Below are 19,719 nucleotides of genomic sequence, written 5' to 3' on the forward strand. Positions count from 1 at the left end.
AGAGACTAGCAATAACAAAGTTGATTTTTGACTTTTAAAAACTGATCCAGAATTTTCCATTTGTGTTATTAGTTCAAATTGCAACTTTGCAACTTCAAGGAGGTACTGTAAATGATGGTGTCAAGCCTTATAAAATAATATTTGCATGAACTGTAATTAAATTTTTGAGATTGGAGTTCTTTCAGGTCCACTTTCTTCCTGGCCCCACTTGTATGAGCCATTAGCTTATCAATCCAGTCAAAATAAAACAATTTCTCTAAACAGAGGTTGTTCTAAGAACTATTTGAAACATGTAAGACATGTAAGGCTCATAGACTTTCCACAGAACCCCATTTTTTAAAATAAATTGAATCATTCCTGCCCATCAGTATACTGCTTCTATATTCAGTCTTATGTGTTATTTAGGGAAAAACATAAACACATTCAGGAGTTACAAAGGTTCCTCAAATGAAGATGGACGGAAAACTTGAAGCCATTAACTCGTCAGTCAGTGTGAAGCACAACAATATGAAGAAGACTTTTCTGGTGGTTAAAGAGCCAACATAAATTTATGAGACGGTTTCTACACATTTAAAATGAGGCAGAGTGTCAGAGTTTGTACAGCTGCTCAGAGCAAATTACTTTTTTTTTTCTTAATGAAAGCCTTGTTAATAATTCACACTCATAACCTGGGGGAAAGATTAGAGGCCATGCACCGGAGGTGATTGGGGGGATTGGTTGAGACCCCTGAACATCCCACTGTGTGCAGCTACCATCATCTTTAGCTGCCCTGCTACATTTTTAATGCCCTGCTGTGCCGATGTTCCCGCAGCCCTGGGACGGAGACAATGACTCTTCCCAACTGGATCATTGGGAAACAGAAGTTAAAAGTCGTGCAAGGGTATTTTTAAAACTAATAATTGAGTAGATGACTCTGTTAGTCTGCCAAACACAAACAACACTTTGTCTTTTTAAAAAGAAAAAAAAGAGTAGTTTGAGCCAAAGCTGTTTGGAGAGAGATAGGAAAACAATGTAAAGTAATAGAATTAGAGTGCGACCAAAGTGAGGAATAATCACATTTTTGCTTGTTTGCACAGACGAACAAATTCTCTGCTCAGACAGCAAATACACTGGCATTAAGGATTAGGGCTGCAAGACACAGATATATTTTCATTTCTGACAAGAATGCTCTTCCTTTGGAGATTTTTTTTCTTCCCTTTCTGTCTGTGTTGTTCTTTATTCTCCTCTCACTGCCTTTTCCTAAGCGCCAGATATCTTTGTTTACCTTGGAGGGCATTGTGCTGTCATTACTATCATCCGTCCAGTATTAGATAACATTTCCTTTCACCAGGGAGAAAATCTTCCAGCCAGACTCACTAGAAATAAGAACAGGGCTTTAACAGGACTTTCACTTTATTGTTCTCAAGCAACGTTGTGAAAATTGTCATCATGTGTATGGTTTTATTCTGTATATTATTTTGCAGTGTCCCAATGGATGGGCATGTTTGTATATAACCTTGTCTCATAATTATTCCCATCCATCGAAAAGTGAAATGCAGGTAATAGTGATTTTGTTGTTTCTCTGTTGTTGTTACAACTGATTAACTTTTGAAAACCCAATTCAATATGGCTTCCACAGCTAACTGACATTAGCCGATGCAAAAATGCCTACACCCTGTCAAGTTTGTAGATATTGAGCTAAAATCTGATGTAGTACTAGCAGAGAGTCACAACATCTTACAATATTGAATGAGATTGTGTTACAATGCTGTCATTTCTCAACGCAACATGAAAGGCAGCATATGTATTCCTTCAACAAATTTTATATCTTTAATTAAAATATTTAATGTAAGCCATAATGTTTATTTCTGAAATACTTTGTGCTTTATTAGTGAAATTTTACCTAAATAGCACAACACTATCCCTCTTTAAGCTAGCCACACCTGTGAAGATAACAATACGGGGTAACCAGGCCAACAGCAAATCTACATTTTTTTTAATTATAAATGGTCCCGCTTCCCTGCTTTTTGAAAAAGGATAGCAGGTTGAACCAGCTCAATCCACCATACCCATCTTCCTCGGTCATAGTTCTTTACAAGGAGATATCCGCTCATCCGTCATTACACAAGCCCTTCTGTTGTAACATTATAGCTTCAGATGAGGCTTCAATAAACTGCCATAGATTTTAGGGCTCTCTTGCTCTTGCCACTCTAATCCAATCTCAAATGTGGAGTCTGTTCATCATCGGGCACCTCAGGCATTTTTGCACGTCCCTGTGCTTTTGGTTGCACAGGAAGTAATGGATGGCCTTGCCCTCGGTTTACCCCAAGGCCTTCTTGGTTCCTCCTTAACGGTTGTGTCTTCAGGTTGTCTGAAATGGGTCACAACTGCAGTATTTTGATTTGATTAAATCAGGTTTGAAAGGTTAGAAAGGCAAGGAGAGGTGAGGCGTTTATTTCCCTCCCACCCTCCTCCGCTGCGAGACGTCCCTCTCTGCCATTTAGCATTGGGCAGTGGCCAAAGGAAAATGGAAAACTGAAATGACTTCTGTGCTCCTTTGTGATTTGCACTAATGTCCCCTAGGGATTGAGCAATGACCACTGCGAGGTCCCCCAGGATGCCAGCCAGATTGAAACCCCTGCCAACAGATTTGAAAGGATAGCAAATCATTTAAACTTTCCAATGTGCATTAGCAATTTTTTTTCCATTGCCAAGGCCAGCCTCCACAATATTAAACTGCACTTGATGAAATAAAATAAAAATCAGAGAGTGCAAAAGGAGCTCTTCAACCTCCAAAATCAGCAAAGTGAATATTGAAGTGGCCACAAAAAGATTTAATTACACATTTTTGCAGTTTGTTTACTCACGTCTACGACTTGCACTCGAAGAGCTGAACTGATAAAGAAAGGGCTTAAGATAACAATAGGAGAAAAGCTAAGACTTTTAGCCGTGTGCTGAGGCACAGACCAAAGGAAAAAAAAAAGTAGGGATTGCCATTAGCTGATCCTGCCTGTGACACCAAATTATTACCGTGTATAAAAATAGGCCATGCATTAAGGCAGGCAGAGTGAATCCCAGCAGTACCATATTAAAATCCAGCAGAGGCACAGGCTTAAAATCAATTCTGCTATATTCCTATATTGGGATATATTAACAGTTTTAGGATCAATACAAACCTTTATTTATAGCATGTTGTGGCTTCTACCATTACTATTCAGTGCTCAGAGCTGGCATACTCCAGGCTTTCTCTCCTATTGTGCTCTGACAGATTGCAAGACAGGATATCCAATGTATGTGTGTGTATGGGTCTTTCTGTATGATGGCTCAACTAGCTAAGTGGTCTGCAACCTTTATGACTGAAAGAACCATTTTTACCACCTCCTACTAAATGTAGGATGTAAAGAGCCACAAGACCAACTTGACCCTTAAAATGAAGATAAGCATTTTATTAAGTTTATCTCCCCATATATTCATACTGTGTATACTAAAGTTAAATTAGTGTGGTGACATTTTTTAATTATTTTTTTAAGTGTTAAGCAGAAAAAAAAAAAACCAAGAAAATTGCACTTTCTCATTTAGAAAATCATTCCTACATTTACAGAAAACAAATAATTTTGGAACAAGTAAAGCGTTTACTTGCATCCATATTATCTAAAAATGAGAAACCATACAAAAATACATCAGGTTGTGGTTACAGTGTGAATGCTGACTCAGTTCTCAGACTATTGTTTTCCTGTTTATTGTTATCTCTATATGTTTATATGTTCTCTATATGTTTTTTGCAATCAATCTACTTCTGCATACTGTGTGCTTCTATAACTATTCATAAATTTAAAAATTCAGTTCAACTGGGAATAGTGTGCTTTTACTTTAAGTATTTTTAACTTCTATACTTTTTGAATTATTGAACTTTATTTGCATAAGAATATCCTAAAATACAGAGATTTCTTCAGAACCATTGTTTTCTGAAATTTATTACATTGTATATGCTTTCTTATTATAGTTATTTTAGACACTTTTTTATTAATTTCAGCTTTCAAATACAGTTTTGCAAGCTTTAGCTTGTAGCTAAAGTTTTGCTACATTTAAATTTGAGCAACAGCTTTATTAAATTCAGCTTTTGGAAACTTTTGCTACTTTTTTGCTCTTGGCATCTGTTTCACAGATTTTTTACCTTTAGCTACCATTTTGCTGATTTTAGCTTTCAGCCACTGATTGGTTAATTTTAACCTTTAGTTACGGTTTTACTGATTTTAGCTTCATTTCTGCTTGTTTTAACAATTCAGTTATTTCATTTTTTTTAACAAAGTCATTCAACACTCAGCATTCACAAAGCATTTTTGCAAAAATGTAGTTTCTTTTCAAAAAGTCCTCATACTGCCAAAATCTTTATCTCTTGAAAGAGCCTAAAACCCTGTACTAGGGTTTTTATTCATAGCAGGTCTTTATTTCTCTTTTTTCTCTTTGACTAACTTGCTATATGTTAGTGGTTAAAAATAGAGGGAGTCAGAGAAGCTGAAGAACCACACATGGCTCTAGAGCCGCAGGTTGCAGACCCATGAGCTAGTTAAAGCTTTGCTTAGTAAATGGCTCATGAAAAAGCGCCACACTGAACGTTCATTATGCATATCAGGAAACCAAATTCTCAGAGTTTCTAAGGCTGTTTTTTTTAATCAAACTCTCTCAACAACAAATAGACAATTAGAAGCTGGCACCAAGCCAACAGTGGCATATGTGAAAGAGTTTTGTCAGGGAGGAGGGATGGTGGTGGTGTACCGGACTCTTTCTGGTGCCTGCTTGGTGAATGGATTGCTCTTCCAAACTACTTAAGTCTTTTACTGGGACAGGCAGGTGGCTCAAAGCCCCCCTCTTTTTTTTGGCATTTGAGAAAAAGATGAGAAAAGAAAAAGAAAGGGAGTGCCACCCCACCCCAATCCACCCCACCCACAATCACAGCATACAGCCCTGGCCAGTATCCAAAAGTTTGGTGTGAATCAAAAGTAAGTTTGTGCTACTGTTGTGTCAGACGCGCCTAGCTGAATAAAACATCTTTTGGTGTCGGCGCCAGATCAAATAGCCTTTCAGAAAGCCAGGCCTCTCACCACTGGGTGTCTGGGCACCAGCAGACAGAGCAATTCTCCTCGTTCTTTAATAAATAAAAGCTATTGAGTCCTTACATCAAGCAATGTGTAGCTAAACTCCAATGCTAAAGGAAAGCCATGCAGTCTTTGAAGTAAAGTGCATTGCACGCCAAAGTTTTAAACAAAGATTCTGTGTCGTCTGTTGGTGTTTGGAGCCTGTCATGGGGATAATTGTCAGTGACATCCACACAATATTTTAACACAATAGGTGTAAAAATGACTGACTTGTTGTCATGTCTGTGATTGATAATTTAAATTAGCTGTGGTGGTCATCCTAAATCAGGTTGACTCCAAAATTCAATCAGTTATAGATGTACATCCAAAAGTTAGATTTTGTGACTTTCATTAAAATCGAGCTATTGGTTCACGAGACATTTTGCTAACAGACAAACAAAGTTAACTCCAAGAGTTAATTCCAAAGTTTTAAACAAAAACCCTGTGAAGTCTGTTAGCAATTGAAGTATGTGCAGGGGATAACTCACAGCTACCACCACATCAAATTTTAACTGAATATTTGCAAAACCGACAGAGGTATATCCTTTTTGAGGTTTGCTAAAACTGATCAGATGCCGTGGCCATCTTAAGCCTGGTTAACTCCAAAATTTAATTAGTTGTAGATGTGGACCCAATGAATATTTACTGCAGGTTTCATTAAAATCCATTCACTGGTTTGTGAGATAATTTGCTACACAAGCAACTACACAATTGCCCGCCTCTCTTGGCGGCGGGCAATAATTAGAAACACGCAGCTAAGAGTTAATGCTGGGGCTGCATCACTATGCGAGACTGCTCCGCACAGTGGCGTTTTACATCTGCTCCCGTGAGTAGTCTTTAATATATTTGAGACGAGACACGAATAGCAGCCCTAAGATTTGCTTACAAATGAAAATCCTTTCCACTTTATCTGCTGCCAGCATTTAACATGCGCCGTTGTAGTAACGGCCAGGCAGAGACACATCCGCTGTCACTAACAGGTGAGGAGCTCCTGCCTTCGTATATGCTGCTTGTACACATTAAAAGACTGATTTGCATTTATATTGCTATTCAAGGTTCACAGCGGTAATTGTAGGAGGACAGAAAAAAAGTGCACAGATGCCACACGCTCGCATGTATTCACAGGCAGAGACAGAATGCATGTCAAGTGTACCAGAATAGCAACCCTTTTCTTCCCGTCTACTGTTAGGAATCTGGAGGAAGAAGATGTTGGAAGTGGGATAGTGAGAGCGAGAGCGAGAGATAGAAATTAAGAAAGAAAGAAAGAAAGAAAGAAAGAAAGAAAGATGGGAGCGCAAACGGGCAGGAGGACAGAAGGGTGAGTTAATCCAAGTGTAATATTGGGCTGTCCTAGAAACTTCCCAGCAAACACCAGAAGGTCCTTATCAGATCAGCTACCCAATTCCTCTAGTGCCACCTGCGCTGAGGCACCACATGCATCTCAGCGCTTTCGCTATCGTGTTGATATATTGCTTGGCTGCTTTACAAAGCGATGTTTTTGCGCAGCGGTGGAACAAGCAATCAGACACAGGCTGCAGGACTGAGCTGGTGCATGCTTGCCTGCATGCGAGCTCCTCAAAATAAATGCTGCAGAAGTGCAGTGATCCTGCCCCATCTGAGAACAAACGGAGCAAAAAAGCTTCAGGGAGGACCTCAAATTATACATGAATGTGTTTTCCACTCACAAATAAGTCTGCTTGGCGTAGCATGCAGATTTCTGCGAGTCACTAAACCCAGCGTTAGTTATATTTAGGTGTAGAGAAGCTGTGAGTGGGTATGCTTGAAAATAAAATTTAAAGAGCATTACTGAATAGTTACATGTATACATCTGTTTTTTCCTCCCTGACCTTCACAGAGTACATTTAAAACTGTAAGCATTCAGCAACTTAAAGTGATAGTTCAGATCTTTTAAAGTTTTTAGGTAAGATCTTTGTTGCAACTGCTCCCAATTTATACCTCAGACTTTCTGAAGTGGACTTCTGAGGAAAAAGTTATTATCTTGACAATATTTATAAAAAATATGCTGCTAATGGTTTATACAAATGCTACTTTTCAAACTTGTAAACAACAGTAAATTTTGCATTACACGGTTATTAACATATAGTTATTTAAAAATGCAAATGGTGGCAGGTAGCTGTAGCACTTCTGGTGCCGCTTGGATCACTTCCTGCAGGAATATTATATTTTATCCATAATAACTATGTAATAGCAAATGATTGCAATGTAAAAATAAATAAAATAATAGTTTGCATGAACCTTTATGAACTTGTTGAGATTGGAGATGTTGTCAGACAGTAGTGATCCACTTTGCTTTTGACCCTGCTCAGACTAGCCATTAGCTCATCAAGAATCAAACCCTGCTTCAAATAAAGACAAACACAGACACAGAAAATTGCGTGATCACTAGCCTTTCCTGGCAGCAGATGTTAATTAAACTGTTTTTTCTTCAAAGTGACATTGTTCAAAGAGCTATCTGCAACAGTTAAGATATTTATTGATCATAACATTTCCACAAAACCGCACCTTGAAAGACCGAAAACATCCCTGTTTGTCACAGTTAGATGTGATATTTTTCATTTTCTTGACATTCAAGTCAAGAAGTAACAGCTGGTCTTAATGTTGCTCAAATTTTTCTTTGTAATACAGGGTTGTTTGAGTGATCTATTTGCATTTAGATTTAAGTCCTGTGCTTTACCTCACAACCCCACACAAACTGATTACTTTAATCTATACACAACAAACATTACAACTTCTGGCTTTATTTCCATTTGTGCCGTGTACACCTAATTTTGAAAATGAAAATAAACTGTCTTCATGAAGTTCACTCTATAAATAAATTTACTACACTGAAAATGCAGCAAATATCCTCCCTTTTTTTGTCCCTTTTGTTTACTCATTTCTTTTTTTTTTCTAACCTGCACAACCTTATGTTCTTCCTTTTGTTTCATCTGTTTTGATGACACATGTTGAGTCACGGGTGTTTTGATGCCAGCAAACCAAGCCAACTGCATTTAGAAAAGATGAGATTTAAGGGTCTTTTTTATTTAGATAATATGTTGTGCCTCTGTCTCATCTAAATGCCTCTGTATTTGTTAGAAATAAGAAATTGAGATCGCCTGGACTCACACCTGTGCTAAGAGCTTTAAATGATATATTAGGATTAAATGCGAGACAAAAAAACAAATTACATTTTACTTGAACGTCTTGAATAACGTCTTATTGTTGCCTCAGGTTTGCGGAAAAAAGGATTTTTGATAAGAGAGGAACAAACCCATTTCAATGCTTGAACCACCTGTAGTCCAAAAGCAATCATAAATGTCAGTAGCAAGTTAAAAAAAGAAATCCTTCTCAGCTGAGAAGACAGTGGATTAGTGGATAAAAGATACAGTATGTTAAAACCACCAACATATTTCTTCTGGCCCAGCTGTGTCAGTGTTGTGAAAAATAGCACACTCTGCTAAATGCACCCCCACAGCACACACAAACACAGAGCTCTGCGGAGGTGCCGTTAGTGGGGCAAACATAGTGTTTTGTATCCTGTGCGTTAAACTGCAATTTTGAAACCAGTAATCCATGCCATAATCTTTCACCAAATCCTGGGCTAGAGAAGGCTTCCACACTCCTCTTTTATATTTAACAGTGTTACTGCATGTACTTCTGAGAGGAAAAACCACAGACTTTTGCTATCATTCCTCCTGTCTCTCGATGATAATGTCTCAGAAGGACAAAGATTTGACGGCAGAGAGCTGAAAGAAGACGTGCAGCTGTTACCCTCGCCTTCACAGGTGACCCAGCGATCACAACAGCATCTGGTTGAATTACTTAACACTGCCGCCCAACAGACATGTAATCCGGGATAATGCCCTTTTGCTGAGTGCTCCAATCTGGGTAAATTCATCCCAGAGGAACGAGATCCAGCAGCAGAGTCTCAGAGAGAGAGGGAGAGGGAGAGGAGATGAGAGGCTTGGGGTTGATTGGTTGGTATTAAAGAAAACTGTTGGGGCTGGGAAGAGGGTCTTCTAGATAGATAATGAAGCCCAGGAGTAAACAGCTTGAGTTTGTTGACGGACTGAATGAATGAATGACAAGAGGCAGATCATTGCCTGGTTTCCAGGAAAACCTCAAACTAATCTTTTTTCTGTCTCTCTCTCTCTCTCTCTCTATTCCAGGGTGACCTGAATCCCAACAGGGTCGAATTGAGGTTTTCATCTGACTGCACTCAATTCGATAAACTGCCATGGTAAAACCAGCACATAACTTTTTATTATCTTTACATTTATTCACCAATAAAGCCAATCATTTAAGTGTTTTAATACCAATCAAACAAACTTCTTTTTTATTTATTTTTTGACAATGCCATCAGAATTCAACTTGTTTTTCTTCGAAATCACATTCCTTTGAATGTCACGCAGACAAACATTGGGGCTCATGAGTTCCAGCTGTCCAACAGCGGCCGCTAAGATTATTTATTCATATGTTTACTTATTACCACGAATATCCAACGAGGCCCCTCAGATAAGAGGGATTATAGTGGGCTTAATCTATCGTGGCACCGAAATGAGCAGGGGTCGCGGCAGCTGAGGTGATTTAAGCTGGCTAGCCTTGATGAGACATGCAGCACAAACAAGAAAACAAACCGCATGTTGCTGGAGTCCATCATGAGCTGATGATGTTGTGTGTCACTCACTGTGCCGCAGTCATGTTTATGGCAGAAGTCATACAACCAAGACAAGGATGTATCTGAGGTTCTTACCTTCTGTGAATAAAGACCTCAGTCAGTTTTACAGATATGTAAAAAGATGTATGTGAGGTTCTTACCTTCTAAGAATAAAGACATACGATGTGCATTCCTTGAAGGCGCACCGCCTTTCATGCCTGAGTACTAACTTAGATCGTCTTGTGCTAAGAATGATAGCATTATATACATTGTGAATTAATGTTAGCTATTACTACATCTGCATTTAGCTCAATATCTAGATATCTGAGTTATAGCCATTTTTGCTCAATTTGATTTGCTGTAGTCGCCATCTTCAATTGAGTTTGTAAGAGTTTCAATAAAATCCTTCCAGTGGTTCATGATATATATATATATATAGTTATGCTAACAGACAATCAAGGTTGATGCCAAAAGTTAATGCTGAAATTTCAAGCAAAAGTACTATGCAGCATGTAGTGCTTGGTGCGTTATAGCTGTTTTGATGTTAGATAAAGCTTCTTAGCTGTGGCGTCCATCTTAAAAGGGGTTGACTCCTAAAGCTAATCACTGGTAGGTGTGCATGTAATGATTACGTTCTGAGAGTTTCATTAAAATCCATCCGGTGGTTCGTGAGATAATTTGCTAATGCTTCAAACAAAGACCCACGCAAAGGCAAAAGCTTTATCGCTGCTTTGCCTTTGGCAGTGGGTGAATTCAGATTTTTCTTAGACAATGTGCCTGTATTCTGTGGCTTTCAGTATGTCAAAGCTTGGTTGATGCCATGATGACATGGCAGGAAATTTTACATTACTGTTTGCATTCCCATACTTTGGGGATAACTCAATTGTATCACTTTGTGATTATTATAATTTTTAATAAACCATTCATCAGACTGCGGTGTGTCTCCCTTTAGAAATAGGTATTCATAAAAATTGAAGCTGAAAATTGGTGTTTCTGTTTGAGTAGAGCAGTGCCATGTAATACACAGTATTTCTTGCTCTGTATTCCCCCACCCCTCTCTGGAGAGGCAAGAATGATTCCCCATCTATAAAAAACATCCAAACATGACATTGGAAAGACATTTAATAATACTTTGCTTGGAAAATATGTATCAAAGCGTGCCGTGGAAAAGCGGATTTGGAGTCGTCAGACAGCAGTTAATAGACAGCAGTAAATGAAATAAGGACTGTTTAAGGGGGGCTGGGGATGGGTACTAAGACATGCTTTTCAGGACTAAGAAACAGCTTAGTCTGGCTGGGTGGCAAAGTCAGGGCTTCTGACAGGAGATAGACGAGGGGGGTGGGAAATAATGAAGGTGACGGGGAGGCGAACAGGGGGCAGGAGATTTTTAAGAAGATTGGGATTTAAATCCGTTGCAGCAGCTCTGCCGCTAGCCGGCACAGCGTGTGTTCAAGGCAGCCCAATGAAATAAATAAACCGAGACAGTGTGTGTGTGTTGTTTTATTATCACCCGCCACCGAAGGCAAAGAAAAAGCAATGTTTTCACCCATGTCCATGTGTGTTGATGTGTGTGTGTGTGTGGTTGTCTGTACCATTCTCATGAAGCACTGAACTGATTTTAATTAAACATTTCGGAAAATAATTACTGGGTTGACATGTACTGCTAATTAAATTTTAGAGTCGACCCAATTCAAGATGGCCGACACAGCTAAGCAACCTTACCAAACGCAAAACGACTAATATTAAGTCACTTTGACAGATTCTGAGCAAAAACTGGTAGTGATAGTAGCTGAGGTAGATCTTCAACATAGATTTTAGCGCTCAGTGATCATGCCAGATCTGTGTTTAAAACTTTGCCATTAACTTTTGGAATCAACACAGTCTGGTTGTTAGCAAAATATCTCATGAACCACATAGGTGGATTTGAATTAAACTTTCAAGTCGCAATACATGACTTCACATCTATAACTGATTGACTTTTAGAGTCAATCTAATTCAAGATGGCTGTCACAGCCAACTGCCCTTTAAAAACACTAAAAAGGCTATAACTCATCCAACTGTCTGTCTCCAACACATGCTTTTAGCGCAACACATGGTCCAACATCTTTTTCTTAAAACCTTGGAATTAACTGTTGGAGTCAGCCCTGTTTTGTCTGTTAGCAAAGTATCTCATAAACCACTGAATAGATTTTATTAAAACTCTCGAAATGTAATTATTGGCTGTACATCTACAAAGGTTTAACTTTTGGAGTCAACCCAATTCAAGATGGCTGCCACAGCCAATTGACCTTAGATTACACAAAAATGCCTATATCTCAGTGGATCTTACAGATATTGAGCTAAAACCTGGTGTGGCAGTAGCTGGCAGTTCTTCACAACCACTAACACACAAAGTCTCTTATTATCACATAAGACTGCAAATGATGTTAATTTCAAGCGTTGGCCAACATAAAATGATCTTGTCTGAAACTCTGGCAGGAAAGGTGGCATTCCTTTAAGGAATGTTAGGTCTTTAATTACAAAGGAAAGTTAAGCAGAAAAAAAGAGGTCAGATACAAAACACTTAACACTGAAGACAGGCTATTTTTCCTCCTGCGCATTTCTTCAAAGTCAGTACAAGACTATTCTTAAACTGCTCCACCTACCACCGAGATTTCATGCTCTCCTTTATTTCACACATTCACCCACCAAGGCAGAGCACCCAGTCACCCAGAGCAGACAAATAAAAAAATGATATGAGAAAAAAAAAAGTGAAAAAAATGAAAAGAAAAGAAGAAACAGAAGCAGAAATGGACAGAGTGGAGAACAGGGCAGGGTACGCTGCGAGGTGAAGAGTTAAATCAAGACACCGGGAGCCAAGTTACGATTGTGAGATGTTGTAAGGATTGAATGGGGTGAAAAAGGGGGAGGAGGTGGTATGGGTGAGCTGCTGTACTGGACAAGTTTGGCCTGAGGTGAATATGTTCCTTGAGACTCGTCTCCCTGATCTTCACCCACTGGTGCTGTGTCATCTGTCACTGGCTGGAGAAGTGACAACAGAAAGGAGAGGTGCTAACAGCCCAGTCAGTATGAAGAACAGATCAAACACCTTTCCCTCTCTTCCCCCCTTTTGTCCTATCGATATGTTCACTTTAGAGCATTTATTTCTCAAAGTTGTGAAAAAAACACAAAACAGCTGCTGTACTAGGACTCTCTCTCTAACTCTCGTTTTCACGCTCACTTTGTGCTCGTCTCACAGGACATCTAAGTATATGAAAGCTACGACCACAACTCTCTCTTCTCCCCCCTGTTCATAAAAAGAAGATTGTTTTTTTTTCCTTCCACAGCTTTCTGCTGACACGGACTCAACACATAAACAGAGCCATAATTTGTACAATGATAAGCTTTTGGTGCATGTGTAGGGGAGGTATGGGGGGGGGACTAGCACTTCGTTCTCCCTAGAGGCATGCAAAGAGAAGGGCTGGCTGTTATCTCATGTTTACCTGCCGAGCAAGAAAAAAAAGTGATATTTTATATTACGGCAATAACCGACTTTGCTGAAATGCGCAGCGATCCCATTTCAATCCAGTTGAAGCAATCTAGTTGGTAGTAAATGAGGTTTGGTGTTCCCTGAAGTGGGACTAAACCTGCGATGATATGTGGATGAAAATGTGATGAATGCAGGTTAATAAAGCGAAGCAAATTGGGCTTTGCGTTGATAAATTGAAGCAGCAGGTTTTAGGGTCCGGTATAATTATGAGCAAAAGCAATGTTTTACACTTGCAATAAATGAGAATAACGCAGCAGCGGAAAATTGCAGCAGTGGAAGCAAAACTTAGCAGATGCTTAACGGAGTGGAAGAGGAGAGACTAATGACTGATCGTGAATTTCTGCAGCACAGTAAGCACAGATGGCACGAAAAGACTTGACAATGAAATCAGGGGGAACGGGATACAGCTGAAGCAGCATTTACAGTAGCGTGTGTGATGGACTAAAACTGTCCCGAAACACAAACAACAAATGGGAGGCTGACTCTGGTTTGGATTTAACTTCAACAACTTCTGTCAGAGTCATCAAAAAAAAAACAAAAACAGATCTGTTAAAGCATCAGAGATGCTGAGCTAGATTTAAAAGCTTCATCCCTAATGAATTATTTTCTGTTTCTACATGAAGATTTTAGTCAGCAGGAAGAAAAGCAAATTTGCTGCGTATCACGAGGAATGTTTCATGTCGCCGACTATAAATCAATACGAAGAACAGCTGAAGTCAGCGATGAAGAAAATGATTTTGTTTACCAAGTTTCATTTGCTGCCGCTGTTTTAGCAGCGTGTTACCAACTCCGAGCTGTGAGTTATCACAAAAAAGTGTCAACAAAGCCACATCTCTGATTCATGGAGACACAGTTTAGCCTTTTTTTTTTCTTTTTGGTGCCAGTTCTCAACAAAAGGTTACAAGTCCTCTCTCTGGGAAATAGCTACCCAAAGAAAACCCGCAGAGGCGCACAGTCATTCAATCAGTGCCCCTTCCGGATAATGAAGTCCAGACTGTCAGGGTTCAAACTTCAAACACAAGTGGCGGTTTTTGCCACAGACCCCCTCCGCGAGCAGCTTAAACCAGGAGTTGGCGGGATGCTGCGAAGTGACAAACGGCCACTGCCTCTTTCAGCCCCCCGAGTGCCTCGGTGCGTCACATCGGCACCACGAGCTGGAGAGCTCTGCTATACTTTACTCACTTTCATTGTTTTCTAAAGACAACCACCTGGTGGCAATCTAGAGGAAAGAGCTTATCAATCTTTGTTCAATCTGAAAACAGACTGTCTAGGAATGAAAATAACAGCATGCACAGTCCAAAGAGCTGACGAGTTACACTCATGAATCTACGCTCTGACGCAACTTTTTCTTTCTCTGTCTCTTTACCGAAAATGAACCCCGCCACACACCCTTCCCACCTTATATCTGGACTCAGTGGGGAGGGGCTGTCAGTTCAAAACAATGTGACTCTGGAGTGAACGCTTGACTGAACTAGACTGGGGTTAAAGGGCTTTGTTTGTGTGTGTGTGACAGGAATTTTAAGCCCACGTAGGAAGTATTTAACTTGTCAGGTCCTAAGCTACAGCAGACTACAGACGGAGTAAAGTTCGAGCTGCGACTATTCACATATCTCCAGTGACTTTTTTTTCCCCATCTTGTTCATTCATTCAGTTCTACTTATATTTTTGTTTATTTTGCATAAGACATTACAGTTGACATAAACAAAAAGCACCGAAAGCTCAGACGTCATACCAAGAGATGAAGTCAGAAGAGAGACACAGCTCCGAGCCCAGCAAAGTCACACAGCCATCACAAGCAAGCGAGATGTGAGTAATCAGTAAGTTCATGTGGAAAACTTACTATGTCTGGAGATCCACAGGAACAGGAGCCAACGGATCATGACTGCGGAGTGGAGAGGGCAAAACCTAAGGAAAACAGTAGTGTGAAATTGAAGTTGGCAGGCACAAAGAAATGCACAAGATGAGGCAGTGCTCCTTGTGCGCTGCTGATGGAGAGGGACGATGCTACAGTCCCTTTACTGGTGTCTTCTTTTACCAGTGGAGGGCTGGATGTCTTCTCTGTCCTTCTCCTCTTCCTCTGTGTACTCTTCCTCTTGTCTCTGTCTGTCTGTGTCTCTCTGGGGCTCTTGTCCTCCGTGTCTCAGTCTTCAGAGTAGCCGGTTGTCTGCTCTGCCTCACGCGCTCTCTTGGTGATGTGAGCTTGTAGACTTTCTGCGTCCTCGCTGCTGACTCTCAGAATACTCTCACTCTTCGTCTCTCTCCTCTCTCTCTCTCTCGCTCGCTCGCACTGTGTTTCCCGTTGCCCATCCATTCTCAGCGTCTTCAGCCCTCACTTACACCCCCCCCCACCCCCACCCCCCTTCCATCCCTCCTCCTCCTCCTCCTCTTTCTCTCTCTTGCTCTCCCACTCACACATCAGTCAGGGGATAGAGCTCCAGACTCCTCCTTCCTCCATCACTTCCCTTCCGTTTCTCTCTCTGCCTCTCAGGCTGGCTGGCTGGCTGGCTCTCTGTCTGGGTGGCTGAGGCTGAGTGAGAGGCTGGGGGTCCTCACTCTGGGAAACCAAGTCTGCCATGGGAGAAACACACAGGGAGCGCCTCAATTAGAATGAGAATAGGATTGAGACTGCTCACAGCAACAAATAACGCAGACAGAAACAAAAAGAGACCCCCCCCCTCCTAGTTAAGACCTTGTCTTTATGAATGAATTCTTTGGACGGAGCTGAATTTTTGGCAATCGCAGGGTTGGATAAAGATCACATTAGCATTCAAGAGAAGAGGCTTTTGTTAGTGTACAAATTTTGAGTCGGTTAAACCAGACTCACAGCCACTTTCCCAAGGATCCAAGATGCAAGAAAGCATGAAATGCTTAGGCCAAACAACATAAAATAAAAATAATTCTGGTTTTGCCTTTTAAATATTTTATAAGAGACATTTTATTTTATTTTATTTATTTTTTGGTCTTGTTCACGGCCAAGCAAATTATGGTAAAAAACATCACTTTTACAACCCCAATTCCAAAAAAGTTAAATGTAAATAAAAACAGAAAACAATGATTTGGAAATAAAAGAAACATCTATTTTAGTCACAATGAAACATAAAAAAACATTGAATGTTTAAATTAATAAATTTAAGTTTTTTTGATTTGTTTTGTTTGAAAAAGATATATTTGAATTTGATGGTAGTAACACATGTCAAAAAGACTGGGACAGGGGAACCAAAACACTGAAAGTATGTGATACAAAAAAGAAACAGCTGAAGTATTTTGCAACAAGCTAGGTTAACTGGCGACAGGTCATTAGGAGGACTGGTTATAAAAAGAGCTTTTTAGAGAGACCGAATCTCTCAGAAGTAAAGGTGGGCAGAGGTTCTCCAGTCTGGAAAAAACTGTAAAAATAGAACAATATCACAATAATGTTTCTTAACGGAAAAGACTGTGAATATATCATCACCTACAGTTCATAATGTCATCAAAACAGTTTAAAAATCTGGAGAAATCTCTATGACAATAGGACAAGACTGAAAGTCAATACTGACAGGCTGAAAGTCAATACTGACTGCCCGTGTTCTTCGGGTCCTCAGGCAGCACTGCATTAAAATCAGGTCTGATTCTGTTATGGACATCGAAGCATGAACTCAGGAACACCTCCGAAAAATCACTATCTGTAAACACAGTTTACCATACCATCCACAAAGGCAGGTTCAAACTCTGTTGTGCAAAGAAGCCATATGTGAAACCATTCAGAAATGAATCATCTTCTCTGGGTCAAAGCACATTTGATGGACTGAGGCATAGTGGAAAATTGTTCTGTTATCAAATGACTTACAATTTGATTGATTTTTTTTTTTTTTTGGAAATTACTGAATAGAGGGACCATCTAGCCTGTTATCAGCACACAGTTTAAAAGCCTGCCTCTCTCATGGTATGGGGGTGCATTAGTGGCTCTGGCATGGACAGCTTACACCAGTGGTGCCCAATACTGATCAGAGAAACATAGATGTAATAGAAATGTTTCTGTACTTTGACATGCCGTTTATGAATGACTATCAATGCAGAATCAATACTTTTTCTGTCATCAATGCAGAAAAGTATATAAATGTTTTAAAACATATGCTGCCTCGCTAAGGGTGCCAATTCATAAGCACTGAAGCATATATCTCTACGGGACCTAAACAGCTCTGACATGTTTATATAGATGCAGTTTAAGTTTTATGATTTTTGGAGATTTTCCATAAAATGTTCAACTGATGTTTGAAGGTGTCACTCAAACGTTTGAGCTGTCCAAACTTTCCAGTCTTTTGCAAACAATTCCTTTTAAATTTTAGCTAAAAAAAAAAAAAAAAAAACGGAATTGTAGGGTCTTTTTAACTTGTTATATCTCATACATAAAACAGCGTAGAAACATAAACATTCACGTGACCTTTAGTTTTCTGCAGCACACAGTGTGAAAGAAATTAAAACATGACTTATTGTTTTTGCACAGGGACTGTTTGTTTGGTCCTTTCTGTTTAGTGTGTGTCATATCCACAACTTTTAATAATTATTAAAGAGGAGCCAGTAGAGCGTGTTGAATGTTATTGAATGGTATAATTACTTGGGTGTTGTCATTTAGTGACAGTAGTAGTAAGGTCTGAAAAAAGTCACAGCCAAGACTACACTTCATTTGGAAGCTTAACCAGTTTGGAGTGTGCAGCAAGTTCAAGTCTTTTTTCTTTTTTACAACACTACAGTTGAATCAGTTCTAACCTTTGCTTTTATCCCTTCGTTCAGCAGCCTTTCATTACGAGATTTTTTTTTTAAAAAAAGGTTAGAACACAATGTTAGGGTTGCCAGTAAAAGCATCTGTATTAAATTACCTGATTTGTCTCAAACCTTTTTGAAACCAATCACTTCTAAAGCTCAGGAAATTATCTACTGTCCTGAGCGTGCTCTGCAGAAAAAAATAAAATAAATTCAGCTCCTATCATCTGACAGCAGATTCAAACTGGCAAAAATTAGGACCAATAGGATGAAAAAGGCCTTTATCCTCAGGCTTTTATTCAGTTAAGTTTCTAAAATGTGACTCATCATAAATTGCCTATTAAAGTCCGATGTTTTCACTTTCTGTTATTACTGGTGCTGAGTTTGTGACTGTGTATTTGTGTTTTCACCCGGCTGCAAAGCAAATTTCCCTGAGGGGACACTAAAGTTGAGTTCAACTAACACCTAGTCCAAGCGAGACCACAACCAAAATGACCAGATTATAAAATATCCAACCATTTCTTCCTCTCACTCATGGTTGAGTTGTGAAGGCAACACAGACACAAATACACAAACACAGACATCCCTTTCCCCAGCGACACTCATCAGCTTCAGCGAGCACCTGGTGGTTAACCCTCGGCTCCCGGGGCTCGATAAAACAACAGGATGCCACCTTTCCGTGGACCTGCCACCTGTGTGGAAAGCCATCAAGCTCGTGCGCGTTGGAAACCAGGTGGCAGGTGAGAGTGGGGCCCTGGGCGTGCTGATTCCTGGCGACACATATTGTGAAATAGCATGTGGATAATTGCTAATAAATTTTTAAAACTGGAGTTTTTGTTAAGCTGGCAGCAAACCACTTTGTTCTTGGCCTCTCTCGGGCTATCTTACAGTTAATCAGTCCAGTCCGAAGTAAACTCTGTTTCTCCAAGCTGGGGTCATTCAAAGAGCAACAAACAAATGAATAAACAATCAACAAATTAATATGCAGAGCTCAAAGGAAAAGCATCTGCTGTTCTGACCAAAATATCAAAGTCGATGTCAAAGGTAATATCTAGTAATGGGACCTGAAGAAGGAATGCTTATTTATACAAGTTGTTTTAGCAGTGGAGTTTATCAGCTTTGTTCCTGTTTTTCTTCTTTTCTTTTTTTTTTCTCCTCTGCTCTGCTCATTATCCACATTTCCTTCACATTAATTTGTTAATCCACAGTGAGTGTAATTAACTCCATGGAAGTCTGCTTGATGGTATTTTTTTTGTTTTTTTAAGCAGAGATTATTATGCATTACTTTCCAGAGGGCAAATGAAGGATGAAGCAAGAGGTGACAAAAATGAGGGGGACAACTCTTGTTGCTGAATTAAAAGCAGACATGCATACTGCTCTCTACCTTTTATAACAGAATTACAATGTAAGATTGTCTTATGATGAGAAGAAGCAGAGTTGAAGTATGTGCTGGGGATGAGGCTCAGTACTATCACACAAAATTTTAGCGCAATATCCATAATATTGACTGAGTTACAGCCATTTTTGTCTTCACTAATGAAGCCTAGGCGTAAATTCAGACTGGAAGACCTGCTTCAGCCTCACCTGCATCTAATCGCTGCGTCGAGCACCTCCACTCCAGCCTATCAGCATCAGACCGCGCCTCCAGTGTATCCAATCAGCGAGCAAGCCTTCGTTTA

General features: G+C 39.8%; 1 protein-coding gene across 6 annotated transcripts in view; it reads right to left on the reverse strand.

Moving 5' to 3' along the window:
- The window catches only part of kirrel3b (kirre like nephrin family adhesion molecule 3b), a 203,436-nt gene extending 187,815 nt beyond the window's left edge, over nucleotides 1–15,621 (reverse strand). For all 6 annotated transcript variants that reach the window (XM_017420109.3, XM_025006780.2, XM_025006782.2 and 3 more), the window contains exons 1-2: nucleotides 15,336–15,621; nucleotides 15,141–15,205 (exon numbers count right to left, since the gene is read on the reverse strand). In XM_017420109.3, coding sequence (XP_017275598.1) covers nucleotides 15,141–15,180 — 40 coding nt within the window. In that variant the 5' untranslated portion in view covers nucleotides 15,181–15,205; nucleotides 15,336–15,621. The remainder of the gene's footprint in view (nucleotides 1–15,140; nucleotides 15,206–15,335) is intronic.
- Nucleotides 15,622–19,719: the final 4,098 nt, after the last annotated feature.

The sequence above is a fragment of the Kryptolebias marmoratus genome, linkage group LG2, assembly GCF_001649575.2.
Source record: "Kryptolebias marmoratus isolate JLee-2015 linkage group LG2, ASM164957v2, whole genome shotgun sequence".
Taxonomy (NCBI): domain Eukaryota; kingdom Metazoa; phylum Chordata; class Actinopteri; order Cyprinodontiformes; family Rivulidae; genus Kryptolebias; species Kryptolebias marmoratus.